At 43.3% G+C, this 21330-nt stretch overlaps 1 protein-coding gene across 7 annotated transcripts in view; it reads left to right on the top strand.

Moving 5' to 3' along the window:
* The window catches only part of NCOA1 (nuclear receptor coactivator 1), a 345055-nt gene that overhangs the window by 210978 nt on the left and 112747 nt on the right, over nucleotides 1-21330 (top strand). For all 7 annotated transcript variants that reach the window (XM_074947374.1, XM_074947373.1, XM_074947370.1 and 4 more), the window contains one exon: nucleotides 6448-6614. In XM_074947374.1, coding sequence (XP_074803475.1) covers nucleotides 6448-6614 — 167 coding nt within the window. The remainder of the gene's footprint in view (nucleotides 1-6447; nucleotides 6615-21330) is intronic.

Raw genomic sequence — 21330 nt, 5'->3', positions numbered from 1 at the left:
TTGAGAGCATTTGGTGGTGGCATGGGGAGATATCAAGAGGGCTTTCTTGGTATGAGTTAGGGATGGTTGCATTGTGAATGTCAAAGCCGTGTGTGAGGTCTTCAGGTCAGCCCAAGGCTTGTGCCTCCCTACAGGGTGCCCAAGCAATGCATATTTCCGTCAGGTTCCAAAGACCTTGGTGATGAGATTCTTTTACACCATCGTACATTCAGGAGACACGTTAGTCTAAATTATAGTCATTTCCATGTGATTGTCCAAACAGCCCTAATGGCACATTCCTTTCATAATTCAGCTTGCTCTAGAAATCTGCTCTTTGTGTGTGGCTTTCCCAGTAATTTTTCCATTGTGCTGCCCATTGGTTAAGGCTAAGCAAATCCAACATGTATTTCATTCTGATTTATGTAGTTGTGAGCATTGTAGCTAAGATGACTGTCATGCTGTGTGGTCCTTGCTGGCACTGGTGTGACTCTGTCAAGTCTGGCTGTTTCCCTTTTGGTTCAGCCTATGTTAGGAAAGAGTTTATTGCATTTTAGTGCCGCTGTTAAGTGTGTGCCACTGCTTCCTATGAAGCTGTTGTGCTCATCTTCACACAGCGCATGTGCAGTGACAATGCTCAGCGTTTGCTTTCTGTCCGTTTTGCACATGTATGGACCTTTTGTATTTGACTGAAGTTGTGGCCGTTTCTAGACCGTAAATATAAAGATGGCAGTAAGTTGTTAATCTGGTAAAGAGGTTTAAGATGATTCTGTTTGATAACTTCAAATATTTTCTACTCACCTTTTCAGTGACTGCTTCTCCCTTCCTTTAACAGTGAATCTTCTACGGAATTTCCAGACCTTCCAGTAGTGCTGATTACAATGATGATTTGGATTCATAGCCTAACTATGCCATCAACTTAAAAAATGAAACAATACATTTGGTGTAAACTGCAGTAATTCCACAAGAAACGTTTTTCTGGTAGCACTTATTTCCATCCCTAGCAAAGACTTCTATAGTACTGTGAGACATTTGCCATTGTGTAGGAGAACAGTTGTTTGAATCAAAACTCTACCATGTGTACTAGGCCTGCCTAAAGCCCTGAGTCTGCCGTAGAGCCCAATCCAATTAATTCTAGTGTTTCAACTGGAGCCAGATCATTCCCTTAGAGATGAACTCCCTTTGTCCCTCAAGCACAGTCCATGTCTAGTGTCTGTGTGGAGCAAAGAAGGCCTGTATGCCTGTTCTTGAAGGCTCCATTGCCTAAATAAATAAGAATGTGCATGGTTCTGTTTCTTATATTTATTATAACTCCTTTCTTTATTAGGAAACCTGGCTCATAGCCCAATAGTAAAGTCCTTAAACCGGCCATGCATTTTCTTTTCTAACTAGCTTTCTCATTCTCCATTCTTGTAGTGATCACTGCCTCAGAAACCTTGCTATACAGATACAGAAAATCCTTAAGAATATTCAGAGTAAGAGCAGGCTTGGACAGTAGAATAGATTATACAGCTCCTTTCACACATAAGTAGGGGTCTACCAAATTCGTGGCCGTGAAAATCACGTCATGGACCGTGAAATATGGTCTCACCCGGGAAATATGGTCTCCGGCTGCCCAGCTGTGAAGGCAGAGCAGAGAATGGTGGCTGCTGCCAGGACACCAAGCTCAGAAGTAAGGGTGGCAATACCATGGCACCCTTACTTCTCTGCAGCTGCTGTCGGCAGCACTGCCTCTCTCCAGCCACCCAGCTCTGAAGGCAGGGTAGAGAGCAGTGGCTGCTGGCTGGGCTCCCAGGTCTGAAGGCAGGACCTCAGCCAACAGCTGCAGAGAAATAAAGGTGGCCTGGTACTGCCAACCTTACTTCTGTGCTGCTGCTGGCAGCGGTGCTGCCTTGAGAGCTGGGCACCTAGGCAGCAGCCGCTGCTCTCCCGCCTCCCAGCTGCAGGCAGTGCTGCCACCAGCAACAGCGCAGAAGTAAGGGTGGCATTACTGCAACACCCTAATAGGCTTGCGACCCCCTTTTGGGTCCGGACCCCTAGTTTGAGAAACGCTGCGGAGAAATCACACATTTCCTATGGGTTGGTCACGGCATAAATAGAAAATTTCACAGATGTGTAACACATCTGCAAAATTTGCTATTTGTGCCATGACCAACCTGCAAAATTTGTGTGATTTCTCTGTGATTTAAGTAGACCCCTATACATAAGGTATCGAAAAGCACTTTGCAAAGTGCTAACTGGGATACCTGTATGCAAACGTGGCAGCCATTAGGAGCTTTCTCACAGATTGGGACACTGGAATGTGTTTCCCTAGGAGAGGGAATGTTGGCCAGTGCCCCGGTGCTATATCCTACTCTCTTCAGAAAGTGCTAATGAGATGTTTTAACTTCCACCGGTGACTGGCAGAGACAACTTCCTGTTCCACATCTTGTTCAAAGGCTGGAGTAGGTAGCATGCTACAGAGCTACTTGAATTTCAGAATTCCTGTGTAAAAGCATGGACGGTTTCACAGTTACTGTGACAGGTTTCAGAGTAGCAGCCATGTTAGTCGGTATTCGCAAAAAGAAAAGGAGGACTTGTGGCACCTTAGAGACTAACAAATTTATTTGAGCATAAGCTTTCGTCCTGAAGTGAGCTGTAGCTCACGAAAGCTTATGCTCAGATAAATTTGTTAGTCTCTAAGGTGCCACAAGTCCTCCTTTTCTAGTTACTGTGATGATACTCCAGAGTCATAAAGAACAGCCCACTGCTATAATATTCTCCTGATGCTTTTATGTAGGGAAAATCGGCCTATTCTCCCTCCCACAACTTGAAAGTTGCCACAGCAACAGTGGCATTAAGTTTTTTTTTCACCAAATGAGTTCACCCACAACAAGTAGCTTTTCTTCTTTTTCCCTTTTGATTCACAGAGAGGGGAGGAAATTAATTTGACCTTAACTGAAATACCTATTCGACTCTATTGAGACATTTACCTGCCCTTTAATAAGCAAAGAGGACCTACCTGTGTGTGAGTCTGAATGTTTTGCAAAATGACTCACTGCAGTGGAGTTGGTTGCTGCTCTGTATTCATCTGCATGGCTCAGTGTGGTATGTGGGGTGTTTCTGTGACTTGCTTATAAAGTGATCCACTAGATTTGCTTTAGTTGCTTTTGCAAACAGAGATTGATTGCAGTTTTTCTTTCTTTTTCTTTTTTGTTTTTGTTTTTCTTTCATTCAGACTTTTACCTTTTAACTTATGAAATCTCAGACCTTTGGCATTGTGCCTCATATTTCTCTTTGGTATCTCACCAGAAAATTTTATTGGCCTCTTTACAGCATGCTCTGTGGAGTGTATGTATGTTAATATGTTGAGTAACATTTCCTTTGAAATGCATATGGGAGTGGGGGTGGGGAGATCACACTTTTCAGATAGATGTTCTCTTTCACATACCTCTAGGCCCCTGCCAAGTGCATTAGATCCCTGGAGCTAATGTAATTGGGTATAGTTTAGTCCTTCCCTTGATGTAAGTGGGTCACTTCCTAGAGCACAAAAGTTACTTCAGATTTCACTGATACCAATTACAAAAAGAGGATAAGATGATAGCCTGGACAGACCCAACAATTTTGCAGAAGGTGGAACTCAAACTTGCCACTGGCCTGTTCACATTAACATTTAACTATTTGCTTGGGTATGATACAACTACCAACCACTTCATTGTCAGCTGCCTGATGGGAGAATGAATGTAACTGTACACACTCCTGAGTTAGCAGCCAATCATTATCTGATCCTGTAAAAGTTATTGGACAGTGCTGCCTGTCTCCCTGAAAAGGCCTAGCAGTCACTTGTTACCTGTCACTTAACAGGAATCTAAGCTACACAGATTTGGCAAACCAGACCAGAAATGTTGTTCCTTTTCTCCACACTGTGGAGTTGCCCATAGTCAGGTAGTTGATTATTTTTCAAAATACAGATTCTTCTGGGAGACCACCTGGCTCCTGATCTGCTGTATCAGCTGATCAGAAAGTTAACTCTCTGGCTTCTCAACCCTATGTGCAGCAGTTTGGGGAAGGAGAAAGGACAACAAGGTGTAGGAAGGTGAACCTCAGCCTAATGGAGGCACCAGGGAGGAGCCAGAGTTCCAGAACGGTGAGGGGGCATGATGGTCCATCTAGGAGTGTGTGCAATTGTTAGTTGTTTACAGAGAGTCCAAGCCACAGTGAAGAGGACAGAGGAGAGTGTACACCCGACAGGGCTAGCAGAAAAAATTAATAATATTGTTCGAAATGAATAAGAAAAAGGAACAACTCTGTAAACCCCGGAACATCTGTGCAGTGTGTGCATAGAGTTTCCTGTGGGTATATGGGTGTGTAGTTGGCTGGATATTTGGGGATGGAATAATCTCTAAGGAGCCTGGTCGTAAGCATTTTGTATGTGTCCACTTTTACAGAGTGACTACGACAGAGGTGGGCAAACTATGTCCCGTGGGCCACACCCGGCCCGCTGGACTGTCCTGTCCGACCCCTGAGCTCCTGGCCCTGGAGGCTAGTCCCTGGCCCCTCCCCTGCTCTCCCCCCTCCCCTGCAGCTACGCTGCCACACAGGGAGCGTGGCTTGCGCCCGCCCACCTCCCAGGCTTTCCAATAAGCCTGTCCTGCTGCTCTGAGCGGCATGGTGGGGGGGGGGGGGTTAGATAAGGGGCAGGAGGTCCTGGGGGGCAGTCAGGGGACAGTTGGATGGGGTGGAGGTTCGGGGGGCAGTCAGGAGACAGGGAGCCAGGGGGGTTGGATAGGGGGTGGGGTCCTGGGGAGACAGATAGGGACGGGGGTCCCAGGAGGGGGCGGTCAGGGGACAAGGAGTGTGTGGGGGGTTGGATGGGTTGGGGGTCCCAGGGGGCCTGTCGGGGGCGGGGGTGTGGATAGGGGTTGGGACAGTCAGGGGACAGGGAGAAGGAGGAGGGGGTTGGATAGGGGGTGGGGCCCTGGGGGGGGGCGGTTAGGGGTGGGGGGTCCTGGGAGTGGGCGGTCAGGGGACAAGGAGCAGGGGGGTTGGATGGTTCGGGGGTTCTGAGGGGGGCAGACAGGGGGCGGGAAGTGGGAGGGGTGGATAGGGGGCAGGGGCCAGGCTGTTTGCGGAGGCACAGCCTTCCCTACCCAGCCCTCCATACCGTTTTGCAACCCCGATGTGGCCCTCGGGCCAAAAAGTTTGCCCACCTCTGGACTACCACATACAGAAGATGGAACTGATCACTTTTTGCAGCCTTTAGCTTGGTCCTCTGCACAACCTCCTGCACTGGCTGGACAGAACTTGACTGCATGCTCAGAGAATTTTCAGTCCCCAACATATTCCTTTTAATTTTCCCTGTCTCTTTCCATCCGATGAATGTACCTTGTAGCATTTACCTTATGATCTGGAAACTGTTCTAGCTCAGTTTCAAAATTGTGGCCTGTTTGTGACCTACCACTCATCTCACATCAGCTTGTTAATTATTGAGAATAATCCATTTTTAGACGATATTTTCTGAAATCATTTATTATTCTGTGTCCTTCTGAAGGTTGCAAAGAAGGTAATTTGACTGTTTTTATAAAAACTTTTATTTAGCAAATAGTGTGTATATGTACATTTTTACTTACTCGTCTCTATAAGAGAATCTCCATTAGCTGTTAAGAGTATAAGGCCTATGATGCACATTTGAGCAGTTCTGATTCCACTCAGTAGAGTTTTCAGAGTGGTAGCCATGTTAGTCTGTATCAGCAAAAAAAAAAATGAGGTTAGTGATAGAGAGGGGGGCGTGTGTGTGTCACAGAGCAGTTCATTGCACTCTTTTCCTGTTCGCAGTGTCTTTGGCACAGAAATATGTTATAGTCTCTAGAGGGACTCTCATGAGAGCTAAGTTACAGCTCAGCTGTTGGCAGTTTGTCCACACCTCTGAATTTTGCCATAGGGAAAGAGTTCATGGGGGAAGTATTTGGCCCTTTCATTTGGCTCTGACCTCAAGGAGGAGAGCTGCTGTTGGCATTTGTTGGGATGATACCAACAGCAATACTGCTTTTCATCCCAGTCCTGCCACTGAAGTCAACTAAAAATAAAATGTGACTCTTCAGTGGACTTTGTTGATCCTTTGTGTGTGACGTTAGGACTGTTTTGCACCAGCTTGAATGCTGGCTTTGGCAAGGTAAGTGGCACTGCAGGTTTATCGTTCACTTTCTGAAATAAGCAAGGAGTCCTGAATGTTGGTTTCTAAAAAGATATCATCTTTGAGGAACGTATTGAGTCTGCATTGTGCGTGTCTTCCTGGGCTTTCGTTCTGTGACTCATTCTGCATAAAAATAGGCAAGGGCCTGAACCAAATCGTCCTGCATTTTGCAGACATTCAGATTGCAGCTTCGTCCTGTCTCTAAGCAGAGAAGTTTCTGGGTGCCTGATAGACACACACATGCCTGTTTGGGGGAAGCAGTGGGAAAGTCATTAACCTGGAGTTTTGTTTTGTCACAGCAATGAAAAGCGACGCCGGGAGCAAGAGAATAAATACTTAGAGGAGCTGGCGGAGCTGCTGTCGGCAAACATTGGCGACATCGACACCCTGAGTGTCAAGCCAGACAAATGCAAGATTCTAAAAAAGACGGTCGACCAAATCCAGCAGATGAAGAGGTTGGAACAAGGTAAGGCTTGAACTCTGGGGCTGTGAGCCTGATAGAAAGACCATGCTCTGTTTGCATCGGCAGTATTGATTAAGTTACAAACAATAACCATGACATAGAGACAATTCTCTTTTATATAGTTTTTCTTCTCCCACTTGTAAGGCATTTCCATGAAAGAAAGTATCATTTGTTTCTGCAGATGGTTACTTGAAGTCATAATATTCTGTTTGTGATGATGTCCTCATTTCCAGAGTGATCGGTTAAGCACTGTAAGTCTGCACACTCTAATGCTGAGCATTTATCTGGTTTATCCTGGAAGTGCTTTACCAGCACTGAGCCCAGTTCTAATTCACAGGGGTCATCCTTCCTCCTATGAGCATTCCCATTAATTTGAACAGGACTGCTCTTAAAAGTGAAGTTTCCAGGATCAAGCTTGTTAACTAATGAATCTCTGATGTCACTGTAAGGTAGGTACATATGCATTAAACCCATTTTAAAGATGGGTAGGATGAGAGGTTGAGGAGGGCGTGGCTTTAGGAGCTGGTATTAGATTTTAGAAATTTTTCCTGGCTCTTAGTCTTGTGCTTGTATTGCTAGACCAGGCTTCTCTTCTATGTGACTTTAAGCAAGGAGAAAGCATCAGAAACAATGAATTCTTTAAAGACCAACTTTTGTGCCATTGTCCCTAGTTATTTAGAAAGAGGAAGGAGACATTCAGAATGCTCTCTGAATAGAATGCTTTCTCCAAGCTTTCCACATGGCATCAGGAGGCCTTTAAAGAAAAAAAGGGGATGTTTCTATATCAGTTTGTCAATAAATGAAAGCTTTGCTTAGCATCCCAAGGAGTTCTGCAGTGCTGAAGGTCTGGGGATGTGGGGCAGTGGTTTAGTTGTTACAGGAATAGGACTGGGCATCAGGAGATCTGGGTTTTCTGCCCAGCTTTGCCACACAGTTGCACTGTGTGACCTTGAGCGATTAATTTAACTTCATCTTACATGGTTCCCCATCTGCACAATGAATCTAAACATTACCTATCCATCCATCACTGATGTGTCTGGGCACCATAAACAAAATTAAGAGAAGAATCATTTCTGTCTGAAAAAGACCCGCCTCTCCCTCATTTGAAGCCGTTGTATTGACAGGGATAATTCTCCCATCCTTCACCTTTGTGAGGCTAAATTTATTGTTTGAAAAGCACTTTGGGACCCTCAGATGAAAGTCACTTGAAGTATTCCTTTTGGGGTTGAAGTTCACCCCTGTGCAGATCAAGCCCAAACCATATGCACCACGTAAATCCAAAGGTCTTAGGAAACCAGGATTAAGTGCTGCATGTAGAACCCACAAGTAAGTATGTCAGGTTTCAGAGTAACAGCCGTGTTAGTCTGTATTCGTAAAAAGAAAAAAGAAAAGGAGTACTTGTGGCACCTTAGAGACTAACCAGTTTATTTGAGCATGAGCTTTCGTGAAGTGAGCTGTAGCTCACGAAAGCTCATGCTCAAATAAACTGGTTAGTCTCTAAGGTGCCACAAGTACTCCTTTTCTTTTTTCTTTTTAAGTAAGTATGTGTTATAGGTCCCCTTCTGTGCCAGTCTGCAGAGGATATGAGTGGTTACAACCCCCAGCTGTGCTCACTCTGTAGCAGCTCATGCTTTTAGCTCTGGAGATACCTGGTTGGGGCAGCCATCACATAGTCCTTGGGGTGAATTTCACCCATTAGTAACGGAGGCAAGACAGGCTTGCCCAAGCTTCAGCCAATTCCTTTTGCCAAAATTCATGCTGGACATTTTCAGAATTAAATATTGTTGCCTTGTAACAGATGTTGAAGATTTCATAAACACAGTACTTGGCTTGTGTATGTGTGCGCTAACTTCAATCCTATTTAGTTCTTCATTGAGTACACCGTTTTAGGTTGTATGTGCAGGAGTCATTGGCATGGATCCTCCTCACACACTATTATTTTAGGAATGGAAATGCAGAACGCAGACTCCATAGAGTTAAAAAGGGGGAGAGGGGGCTGTTGTGAAACAGTCATCTCTGATTAAGTGTTGTGTGTGTTACTTAGCCGTACTGTTGTCGCGAAGAAACAGGGAAACTGTTTTCAGATTTCATTCAGGTTACGGCTGAAATCTGAAAAGAATTTCATAGTGGGTAGGTACTTAAGAGGTTCTTAGTTACTGGCACTTCAGTATTCATTAGTTTTCTTGACATTGCACAGCAGGGCTGAACATTAACTAGGATAAGTGCTACTTAAAAATATTGTTCCTTGAACTTTGTTCTGTATTACCGGCTTATTTGGTACTGCACTGCACTGCTGAAGAAATGAAATTTCACCTCTGCGTTTTCTTAGCTAGCATTTCACTGCAGAGGCATTTAGCCTGAGAAGGTGATGGAGAGATGTTGAAATGTCAGTACATTTGCGCTGGGGTCACGAGAAGCTTTTTCAATACTTGCATTTGTACCGAACGTTACACACATGTTGTTTGTTTCCTTATCTCCTTTCTGTTCTCCCCTCGTCTTTATTTCCATGTAGCCCCAGTCGAGAATCACTTAGTGTCAGCTGATTGCTTAGGTTCTGGTTTTGCTTCGGAAAACATTGTGAATGGCAGAGCATCTACTGCAAAGCCAGAGGACTTGCATTATGATCTGTTGAGAGCAAGGGAAGCCAAAGCTCTGTCTGAGGAAAAGGGTCACATACATCTTGGGAGTGCATCTAATGTGGCCTACGACAGCACTCAGAAGCACAGTGAAAACTTTCACAGGTACAGCCCTCGGTGCCCAGCTAGGCAACAGCAGCAAAGAGCATGCTTAATGCCATAGGGTTAGAGATGGGAGTAAGACTTGAGGCTTATCCAGAAATAGTGGAGCATTTTACATCAAGATGAGGCAAGGACTTCATTGTGTGGTCAAGTCAAGTCAGCAGCTCAGTGTGTTGCAATGTGTTGGACAGATGAAATCTAGGAACATCCATCTGTTATCGCTGGGCAGCCTAATGGGTTAAGAGCCACTCGCGGGCGCACTCTCTTGAATGGAAAGCTGTATATTTGTGGTGTCAAGACTTTAAGTGGAGTGTACCCACTTGGCAGTGATGTGATGATAAGGAATTCATTAGTTTTACAACACCTACATGTGTGAGAATGTGTGTGAGTTTGTTGTGCGCTCTTCATTCCTGTGCTGCTACTCTTAATGCACTGCAACAGGTGTTCCCCAACACAAGAATTACAAATCCGAATCCCACATGCAGGTGTTCAAATGGGCACTTACTTATGTAAAGCTTGCCTTATGTTACATACACCTCTCTCTCTCTCTCTCTCTTTCTCTCTCTCTCTATATATATAGTGATTGCATGTGGGCAAGGCAAGCTTTAAAAAAAACCACACATACACCTAAAAGCTCATCTGAGCATCCAGTTGGTTGTCTGTTAGGGAGCCCACCTGTGGAATTTAACTTGTTTTCTAGCAATGACCAGAGTAGGGCAGGGTTCTTGGCACTGGGCCACATAACTGTTGACATTTTTGGTGGACAGCACAATACTAACATGGGGAAATATATATATGATAATCCATTTTTATTGTTGCAATGCTTAATTTAAAAAACAAAATAGCAAACTAAAATAATCTGCCCAATGGGGAACATAATTGATAGGAAAAGGAGAAATGTTACACTGAACGTGCAAACAGAGCAGCAGAGGCGGAGGGAATTTAAATGAAGTAGTAGGGGACCAAAATCCCTTTAAATTCTGTTAGAAAATTCCTAAATGAAAGCCTGTGTTGAGTGCTGGGCACTTATCAGAGTTCTCTGCAAATTGTGAAGTTATGGGAGCCAGCAGGTGTAAGCTCATAATGAATGGAAACAATCTACAATTCAGCCGCTTCTTGCCAAGTGTTCACTCACTAGTGGAAGTTTCCCCCACTGTCAGCCTTGAAGAGTTTGTTTCTCCTGAAGATTTAGAGGTCACATCTCCTCAGCTTTTCCTCCCCAAAATCATCTTTGTCTCTCTCTCTCTCTGCAGGATCTTACTTCTTTTTGTCCCACAAAATGGTGGAAGAACCAAAAGGAGGCAGGAAATCTTGTAAATGCATCACATAGATCAGCTAATCCCTCCCTCCCCATCCCCCAGCACGCCTGGCGGCTGTTATTTAAAGTATGAAGCAAATGCTTTTAGAAAAGATTCCTAGGTTTGGACACATTCCAATGTTAGTAATGTACAGTTGGCAGAACAAGCCGTTTGCGGCTGTGGCAACAACCTGAAATTCATCTGCCAAGACAGCAATAAATGCAGCAGAGGAAGGGTCCAGAAAGTTAATTTTTCAGCACTCATCTGTCCCACAAAAGTTTTTAGATTTTGAGTTAGTGCAACGGTGTGAATTTTGCTTTTCAGGCCTTCGATAGTGCTTTAGCAAAGTCCCTTAGACAGGGACGAGAACAAAAGCTCACTGCAGTCATTTGGGCCACACGTAACATTGGAGTGAAAAGGGAAAAATAATTGAATCCAGGTGTCTTGTTGAACATATTTTTAATAGGCTTGCTATTGTGGGCATGCCTAGAGGCAGGGGAGCAGGGATAGATTCAGAAGTTTGGAGTTTCCTAAGAATTTGGGAAACTTGTCCCATAATGAGTTTGGTGGTGGGGAGATTTTTGTTGGATGAACGTGGGGCCACATGATAGATGCTAGTCACATTTCTAAGTGCTTTGCAGGAAGGCTCCCAAACGTCATGTTGATGGACCCATGAAATAACCTGGATAGTACTGATGCACTTACCAAATGTAGATCAACCCATCCAAGGTGCTGCCTCCACCATAGGTCCATTACACAGATCTATGCCACTTCTCTTTAAACCAGCTTGCTAGATAAGGTGTTAATAGTCCATTGAGAGAGTAATCCTTAAAAGCTGACCTAGAGAGGCAGGATGTACATCCAAGAAGGTCCTGCTTCTGAGATTTAATCAGTCTTTGTTTCGCAAATCAACTGGGAGGGGAGAAAGAGATGACTTTATGGCGATAAGGCCCTGCTTGCTGTACAGTTGAAATGGTACATTTTGTAGTGCTTTGTCCATATTACTTTAAAAAGGTCAGTGAAGGCAGCGAGGTCTGTAGGAATGAGCACAGGGTAGAAAATCAGGAATTGCTGAGTTCTAATCCAGGCCGTGTAGCTGACTCACTCTGTGGCCTTGAGTAAGTCACTTTACTTTTACATGCCGCAGTTTCCTCATCTGAAAAATGGGTAACATATTTACTCACCTACCCCAACAGGTGTTGTAAGGATTAATATCTGTGCAATATTTTGAACACACAACATGAAAGATAAATGCTATCTATTATTATTTAGTTGCCTACGTAGATTGTAAGCTCTTTGGGACAGGGCCGCCTTTTTGCTACATATTTGTACAGTGCTTAAAACAGTGGAGCCTTGGCCCATCACTGAGGCTTCTAGGTCCTATTTGCAGAATACTGCTACTAATTCTCAAGTGGTGGGGCCTCCATTATTCCCCTGGGACACTGTTCCCACAGGCTAATGGACTCAGTTTCCCAATTCACTCTGATTTTTCCCTTTTTTAATTTCATCTCTTCACCTCTCATTATATTCTCTTCCCCCTCCTACCTTCAAACACACAGTTTACAATTCTTCTACCTCCTTGGTGTTTACAACCTTCAAATGTTTGCTCATTGTTCTCATAGCCTCACTTACCCACACTACTGTATACAGATTCAGCCTATTTAATTTTCCGTCACAAATCCAACCCCGGTGATTTTATTGCTCTTTCTGAACTCCCTTCAATTTATCGATATCTTTCTGGCAGTGAGATGCCTAGGACTGAACACATTGTTCCAGGTGAGGTCACCCCGGAGCCAAATAAAGAGAGACTGACTCTTTGCTCTAAGACAGGATGCAGCTCCGCTGTGCTGGGATGTGTGTCTTGGTTTTTGGAAGGATATTTTTTTCCGAATTTTAAATAAATAAGTTCCTTGTGTGAAGGCACTAGCCTTTGTGTTACAAAACAAATAACGGGAAAGAGTCTGGAAGGAGAGGGGTGGGGAAATCCCTGGTGCTGGTGTATCTATTGTCAGAGAGAGGGTATTTTTTCCCTTTTAGACCTACCAACCTTGACTGTGTCCATTTTAAGACTGTCACCCAATCATTTGCCCCAAACACCCCTCCATTGATAGGGTGCTTAATTTCTTTTCAAAGTGGTAGTTTAAATGCAGCATCTTAATAGCATAAATCAAATAGTATTGAACTTTTGATCAGGATCTGCAAACTCTATCATCACCACAGAGGATTGTCCTTGAAAACCCTCCTAACAAGTATTACAAGTAAATCTACAGCAAAGAATATTCAAGGGGGACCACCTTTTTCCCCCTACTGTATTTGCTTTTTTGCTGTTTGCTTTCTTCTGCACCTGCTGTGCTGCAGTACATCATTAGTGCTCTGTGGAGATCAGTGTTTAGAACCAGAGTTACTTCTGTGTTCATTAGTTCAGCAGGTGCATCCCCCTGTTCTGCGTCCACAGTATTTGGTATGCCGATTATTTAGTTAGTACCTGGTAGCCCCAGTCAATTTATTCCATGGTCTTCAAAATAAAGGAGTTTATTCCATGGCTACCGTGACCGTGTCTCATACCACTTATAAATCCTACATAGGCAACTATGAACTCTCAGGCTGTCCATGCAGACAAAGGGGTTCTCATGGCAGAAGGGAGATCATAAGAATGAACCCTCTGCCCTCCTGTGTGTGGTGTGGTATGGTAGTGTTAGGTTCAGTTTGCAGATCTTTAATAATAGTATTTCTGTTACAGTGCTGCCTATAAAACTTGACTGATCTGTGGATGTTTTTGTAGTGTGGTCGACTAGTAATTATCTTCTCTTATAAATATTCACTATTGTACCAGATGTGATCATTGTGCTGTCAGCGTCCTCCCTCTGTTTTTCACCTGCTGTCTCGTCATATGTTTAGACTGTAAGCTCTTTGCAGCACTGTGTTTGTACAGCATCTAAACCAACAGGGCCTGATTCTTCGTTGGGCCATCTATGCAGTGAATCTAGCATTGGTGAAAGGTGGGAGATTGACAGCCCTGGACTGACTGCTTCCATCCACTGAGCAGGTTCGGCAAAACCAATAATGGTGTGAGCTTTCAGAAGCTGCCCTGCTGAAGCATCTTCAGTCTGAGTTGGGGGAGACTCTGTCAGGGACAAGAGAGGAATTTAGGCTCCATGGTTCATTTTGTAGTAACAGTGATGATAACATTTGCATGGTTCTGTGTATGTTTATTAAAGATCTTAAAATTAAACAGCACAAGAATACTGGGAGCAAATATTATATGCACTCTACAGGTAAGGAAACTGAGGCACAGAGAGACTGTCCAAGTTTACACCAGAAGCCAGTGGCAGAACAGGGATTAGCACTCTGTTAGACTTCCTAGCTCCCAGTGACGTACTAGAACACTAGGCCTTAGCCCTAATGGACTGGGCTGAGATTGTTTTCAGTTAGTGACCATTTTTATGAATTTTTTTGCAGTGTGAACATTTATCCCTTATGAACTAGACTGAGACCCACCAAACTCATTTCACACCGGGGCTAATGAACTTGTAGGTGCAGACTCTTTTGTTCATGAAATTCTGCATTCTGGAGCCTCGTGCTGGGCCTGAAGATTGGGTAGAGTGCTTTCCTCCTTAAGGTTTCTTTCTAAATGATGGTTGCCAGTCAATATCCACTCTGCTGTGGTCACTTTCTGTCCAATTTCTACCTGGTCTGAGTAGCCTTTGAGGATACATTTATTATTATTAGCAAACAAAACCTATGGTTAGTGACGGTTAAGGTTGCAGCAGGACACACCTTACACATCCACAACCTAAAAAGCCAGGAAATAAGAACTTAAGGGAGAGACTTGCGCACATTTGCATTGCCTGTAGCATTGCTGATAACCTGCCTCAGCACTCTGTGTGGCTTTCATTTCCGTCCTCAGCAGATAGCCAAAAGCAATACATACCCCATCTTTGTCAGACTCTAACAAAAACCACTAACCTCCTATGCTTTTGTATTAATTATGTCAACAGATCAGCACATGTTGCACATTCCATGAATCTGGAAAGCTATTCTGCTGAATATTGCTAAGGTCACTGTAAAGTTTTTGTACTAGAGTGCAAGCTTGATGAAGCTGGGATATGTATGACTTTAAGTGACTTGCTCAAGTTCACACGCTGAATCTGTTATAGAGCCAGGAAATAAACCCAGATTTTCTGAGACTCAGTCCAGAGCCTTGAGCACAAGACCATCTTTCTCCTCTATTCTTCTGTTGTTCTAACTGCTTTCTGATGTTAGTCTCCATGTCACGCAGCATTCTCATATCTTTGATGTTTGCAGTCAACTCAGTAGTCATGTGATGTCCTGTTATAAGAACACAATGTTGTTACAACTATTAATGACAAATGGGGAAAATACCAAACAAACTCAGATTCACAGAAATACAAATTCTAATGGTTGTTACTCAGGCTATCGCTATTTGGTGTTAATTTGAATCCAAAGTAGATAATGACTACAGAACACCAAGCTGGGATGCCAAGTCTGTGGCTGTGGAGGAAACCTCCCAATCCTTTCCTGAGAGCCCTGTTCCTCTCTGGCATGGTGTGTGTCTGGAGGGAGAAATGTCACTCTCTTCTGACTTAAAGATCCAAACCATGTGATCTTTACTCTTTGGCGAGGTGTCAGATTTTTGCAGTTTGAGCCTAACACAGCCACATTTTCAAGACAGTGTGACTCAACCAAAGCGCTTGTTGTGTGAAAGGTGACACAGCAGGATAAACGTTCGGCGTCCAGTGTTGGTGGAAAATATGTACTTAATTCCCAGCACCTTCTGCTCAGAGCAAGCCCAGAATGATTTGGTCTTGTCCAATCTGTCTCTGAGGGACACACCCCCCTGCCTTTGGGAGGGTATTCCACAGCCTGAGAGATCTCATTGTCAGTAAGTCAGCCTAGATTTTCTTTTACACACAGTATGTAAGCCCATTTCTCCTTTCTTACACTCTGAACAATTCCTGTCTCTTTATGGGCCATCTGATTGAGGGGTGATGAGGAGCTACCTTGTGCCTTGGGAATCTCTGAGAGGGATTTTCTGCCCTAGCTCCCTCGCTTAGGATGATCACACCTTATACGCCTGCTGCAGTATCTAGTATTGTGTAACTTCCTACTCAAACATGATGATCACTTCCCACAACTTGCTATATTACTTTTTGTCAATTACCTGCCTTTATGGTCTGTCAGCTACTTTTCAGTTCGTGTAATGTCGTTCATATTCAAAATGATCTAAATTATCTTTTCAAGTAAGATTTTAAGACAGAAAAATTTCTCATCCACTGCATTTCTTTCATCCAGTCATTTTGTAATTACGTACCAAAAGATCAAGATTTTTATAGAATGGTTTCATCTTTATAAAACTCAAGTGTGAGGTGCTCATGGTTTCATTATGCTCCTGTCACTGGCATAGTTTGTCCTAAATATTTCACTAAAGATTAATGTCAGATGTATGGATTTACCTTATCCCTCATCTCTTTGTTGTATTCACCTCTCATCTGCCACCACATACTTAGATTATAAGCTTCTGAGGGCAGGAACTGTCTTTTCATTATTGTGTTTACAGCACCCAACATGATGGGGCTCTGATCCTTGACTGGGGCCTCTAGGTTCTACCTCAGTACAAATAAGAAATAATAATAGTGATGGATGTTAATTGTCAGGACCTATCATTTCCTTTTTTGCGGGGGAGGAGGTGGAAACTGGTATCACATTTCCCTTTTTTTTGCAGTCTCTCTGGTACCTGCCAACTTCTTCAGGCCTTTTAAAAAAAAAAACAATTGCCAATGGTTTGGTAAGCTTATTTGGAAATGATTGTAAGATCCTGGGAGCTTTAACATCTGGACCATACACTCATATATATTCAGTTTTCCATTATTCTTGGTCTGTTGTATCAATAGCGATCTCGTCATTGCATCCTAGTCCTATCCACTTCATTACATTAGTTGTCTTACTAAAGAATGAGTTTGTTCAAGGTGTGGAACAGCCTTTTAAAATCCTTAGAATTGCCATTCATTTAATCTCCCTCCTCTTTCTAGTATTAGTCCTTTCTCCTGATAGTCTGATAAAAATACCTGAATCCCTCCAGCGGCATTAACTCCTAGTCTTGAATTGTCTGTCTGTAACTTCCCCTGCAAGTGTCAACTTATTCTAAATATTCTTGCTTGGTTACTTCTACGCTTTGCCAGGATCGTTGCCTTAATTCTCTGAGCAGTTCCTCCAGATGCCCATCTTGGCTACTGCTTTATCTCTTGCATTTTTCTTTTTCAGAGGAATGTATGTTTTGTCTTAATTATGATCTCTTCTGAAGGTTCTCTGTTTTTCCTTCCCCCACCAGGATCCCTTAGACCAGCAAGCAGAGGGGATTCTTAGAGCCTGGATCTCCCCTCTTTAAAAAAAGGTGGTTGTCTATCTCCACAGCCTTATCTTCACCTTTTGTAGCCTGCAGAGGGGGCGGTCTAGGTCCAGGGTCTGTTCATGGGAATGGAGCAGAGAATGGGGAAGGATGGTAGGGCTGAGAAGACACATTGTTTTGCCCTCCACCCTCCTCCCCACACCCTCTCTCCCCCTCCCCAGTCCTTCCTAGTTTAGGCTATTCCTCCCCGGGGGCAGCGTCACCCGATGTGCCAACTGGAGGTTCATCCACAGGGCCTGGCTCAACTGCATTCCACTGAACGGAGCCATCTGCCACAGGAATTGGGACAAGCGATGAAGGAAATGTGGCTATGCTAACAAGACACTACCCCACATCCTCTGTAGCTGCAAGCCCCATTGCAGAGCCTGGCAGCTGCGACACAACACCATCCAAGATCGCCTGGTCAGAACCATCCCACCGCCCGCAGGGAAGGTTGCCGTGTATTCAGCAGACCCTGGAATCGACAGCCAACTGCGACCGGACTTCGTCATCACCAACGAGGACTGGATAAAGATCATCCTGGTAGACGTCACCGTGCCCTTCGAGAATAAGACCCCGGCCTTCCACAATACCTGAGCTCGAAAGGTGGGGAAATACACCCATCTGGCCGAAACCTTGAGAGCTAGGGGTTACCAGGTTCAGACACACATGCTGATCGTCGGAGCCTTGGGTGCATGGGACACCAGTAAGAGCGAGTGCTGAGAGAATGTGGAATCGGTCAATGCTACGCTTGGCTGATGTGTCAACTGAGGGTGTTAGTCGCCATCAGATGGTCAAGGGACATCTACATAGGACACATCACTGGTCATCGGCAATACCAGAAGGGATGAGCTGGAGTGCTAAGGAGAAGCGAAGTGGGGAAAGTAACTGAAATACTTTCCTCATGGATTGTATTTTCTAAACGGACAATCTACTCTAATTCTCAATTACTGAGGGACAATCTTCACTCATTGATATATTTTGCTTTCCTCAACCAAATCTCTGTACAACTTTTCATGAGTGATGTACCCAAATACTTGGATGCTAATATCTAAACTGTATTTGTAAATTTATTCTCCTAAATTTGGGTTATTTCTGATTATGTACTATATGTATCATATGACTTTTAAAAATAATCTTTGTGTTTGTGGATAATCTAAGGACTATACCCAGATGTACACATGCTCTTTTCTCAACCTGTGTATTATATAATTTTAACATTAGCTTTAATAAAAATTTTAAATCTCTTCAAAGGAATGTCCCTTCTTCCAGTGGTCCCTGGAGTGGCAGCAGCTAGGCAGAGATCCTGAGACCAGGAAAAGGCTTCTAGGAGCCAGCACTAGCACGGAAGCCTAGTGAGATGTCTGGGCAGATTGCCCCGGCCTCCAGTGATCACTGATTTCCTAGGTTTGTGGATGGCCACTATCTCTTCCTTAAGAGAGTTGGGATAATTCCTCCTCCACAATGGAATGGTCAGGGAGAAACTCAGCAATGGGATCTACATGCAGATTTCTTTCCCCTGAAGTCATGGGTAAAACCCTGGTTTTTACTCCAGGAGGGGATGATTCAGACTGTAGATTAATACTTCTCCTGTTGCATCATGATCTCTAAATCCTGGACTAAATTCTGTATTCCTCACTTGGGAAAAATTTGGCCCTAGGTTTCACAGTCCCATACAATTTGTTTTCCTGAAATCAAATACTCTTATATTTAGTGAAGCAGTTCTGAAATCAAGTGCCTCATGGTCAGCAGCACGAAGCTTCACAACCAGTTTCTCCCTGTCATTAAGAAGCAGATCCCTTGTGCCAATGGGAGTTACTCGCAGTTGGAGAATAGTGAGGTTCTACTTTCTGGATCATTATGTAGGGAATTACCAGACTGGATCAAACCTCTGAACCACCTAGCCCAATATCCTGTCTCTCAACAGTGACCAGTACCAGATACTTCAGAACAGTTACTTCATCTCTGTGCAGTTTAGGAACTCTGATCCATTTTTTACTCCTCTCCTAAAAAAAATTAAACTATAACTAGAACATAGTATAAGTGACACCTTATTCACTCACCTGCCCGCCAGAGACCTGCCCTGATAACCTCTGACAATTTCTTATCATGGTTTTGCGTTTGCGTGCTTTAGTCACCAATGGTAATCCCAGTCAAGTGTAATGTGTTCTGTTTAATAAGCCAGGTAAACAAAATACCTAGAGGATATCTCTGCTGGAATGCAACTGCTCTTGGGATTTTGAATTTCACACATGATACTCTTGCAGTAAATAAAGTACTGTAGCAGTGCATTGACTATGAAGCGCTATGTTCAGAAAATAGAGAAGCTATAAATTATTTTTAAATGTTGTTCCTTAATTCTTAACCTATATTGGTTCTCTTGGCATTTCACTGGAAAAAAGAGACTCGAGGGAAAATCCTGTGAGATGTTACCTTTAAAGAAGCAAAACTATAAGAAAAGCCATTTTCTCCTAAGTAGCCAAAGTCCCTGCATATATTGTATATGGGCCTGATCCTGAGCAGGGCTGAACACCCACAAGCTATGTTGAAGTTATTGTTAATTTTAGATAATGGGCATCTGTCAGGATTAGGTCCTTAGAAGAGACCACATATGAACTAGGAGTACTTGTGGCACCTTAGAGACTAACCAATTTATGTTAGTCTCTAAGGTGCCACAAGTCCTCCTTTTCTTTTTGCGAATACAGATTAACACGGCTGTTACTCTGAAACCTGTCACATATGAACTAGACGATCTGTGTTATATGTAGGATGATATGATTAGGTCTGTTGCCTGCAATATTAAATCTAGAGAATCTTAAACTTCCTATCTTCTCTGAAATGCACATTTTCTTTTGTAAAGTGATTTGTGGGGCAATAAAAGTTGTCTAACTACTAATTCTGCTGTTTAAGGTTAAAAGAAACATTATTAATTGAAGAAGTTAATTAGGTCCTTACCCTTCATCTGTATGCATTGAGCAACATCAAGCACCACAGGCTTTGTAGCCTTAACTGGCTTTGCTGTGACTTTGGCATTAATATCATGTGGTTTAAGTTACAATATATGGCGATAGTCTAGGAATGGAGCCTTTGAGACTTGTAGTTAGAGCAGGATGACAGTCACCCTTGTGCAGAGGGCCAGCACATGGCCTATAGCACTTAAATGTTGTATATGCCTCATGCTGGCCTTCTGCACAGGGTGAAATTCCCTTATTCAGTAATTTGCAAAACCTTGTATTAGGCCTAGGTCTAACAGGTATTAGTGTGACTTGGTGATGCTCACTGTGGTGTTAGAGCTGGAGGGAGGTGATCACTTCAGTCTGATTCACTTACACTGTAAGTTTGTTGGGACAGGAACTGTCCTCTCATTAAGTGTGTATGGTGCCTAGCACAAAGGGGCCCCAATCCCAGATTGGGGCCTTGAAGTACTGCTTTCATGCAAATAAATAACAGTAGTTTAAGTCTAACATACAGGTTTTGTAAAAAAACAAAACACAAAAACCTAAACCCAACAACAGAACGTTGTATGAAAAGCAATGCAAGGGGAAATGGCTCCTGGAAATAAAGTAAATTCAAACTTCTTTAAAGGTTTTTAATTAATTAAAGGATTTAAAATTAATTAATTCAAACTACATGAAAGGTTGTCATGTCTAAAATTAGATTGTAATCTCTTCAGTGTACAACTGTCAACCTGATTCTGATCTCTCCAGTTTAAATGCATTGATTTTATTGGAGTTACTCATGATTTGCATTGATTTAAGGGGGAATCAGAATTGGGATCTATGTATTTGTTCTATAAAAGGCAATTAGCAGGCTCTAGAGTACAATGTAAATCATACTGGAGGCCTGATCCTGCAACATGATGGCTATGAGTTGCCGAGCATCCTCAGTTGTCTTTTGAAGTCAATGGGAGTTTGGGGTGCTCAGCAGCGGGAGGAGTTGGGGTGCAGGTTTGGCCCCAGTGTTTGCAAATCAAACATTGCAGCATTTTGCTAGTGCAAGAGGACCAGAAGACAGCATTGTCTAGTCAGTGTTCTTACGTGTTCTTTGTCTAATCTGAATGAACTGCAGTCATTGAGCAAATGGGGCACATGGTGAAAAGTACGTTTGATTTTAACCATTATTCCTGTTTTAATAATCAGCGTAGCTGGGACACTTTTTATTTTGTTTTTAAAGTGGATTTTAACTGGACAATGTCCTTGCCTCTTGAAACCTGTTCATTGTGGCTGTTACTAGCCTGACTTAATTAATAAAATTAAGTTTATTGTGTGGTCCAAAAT

Source organism: Natator depressus, chromosome 3, assembly GCF_965152275.1.
Source record: "Natator depressus isolate rNatDep1 chromosome 3, rNatDep2.hap1, whole genome shotgun sequence".
NCBI lineage: Eukaryota > Metazoa > Chordata > Testudines > Cheloniidae > Natator > Natator depressus.
The sequence above is the reverse complement of the archived record's forward strand: the minus strand, read 5'-3'. Positions and strand labels throughout refer to the sequence as shown.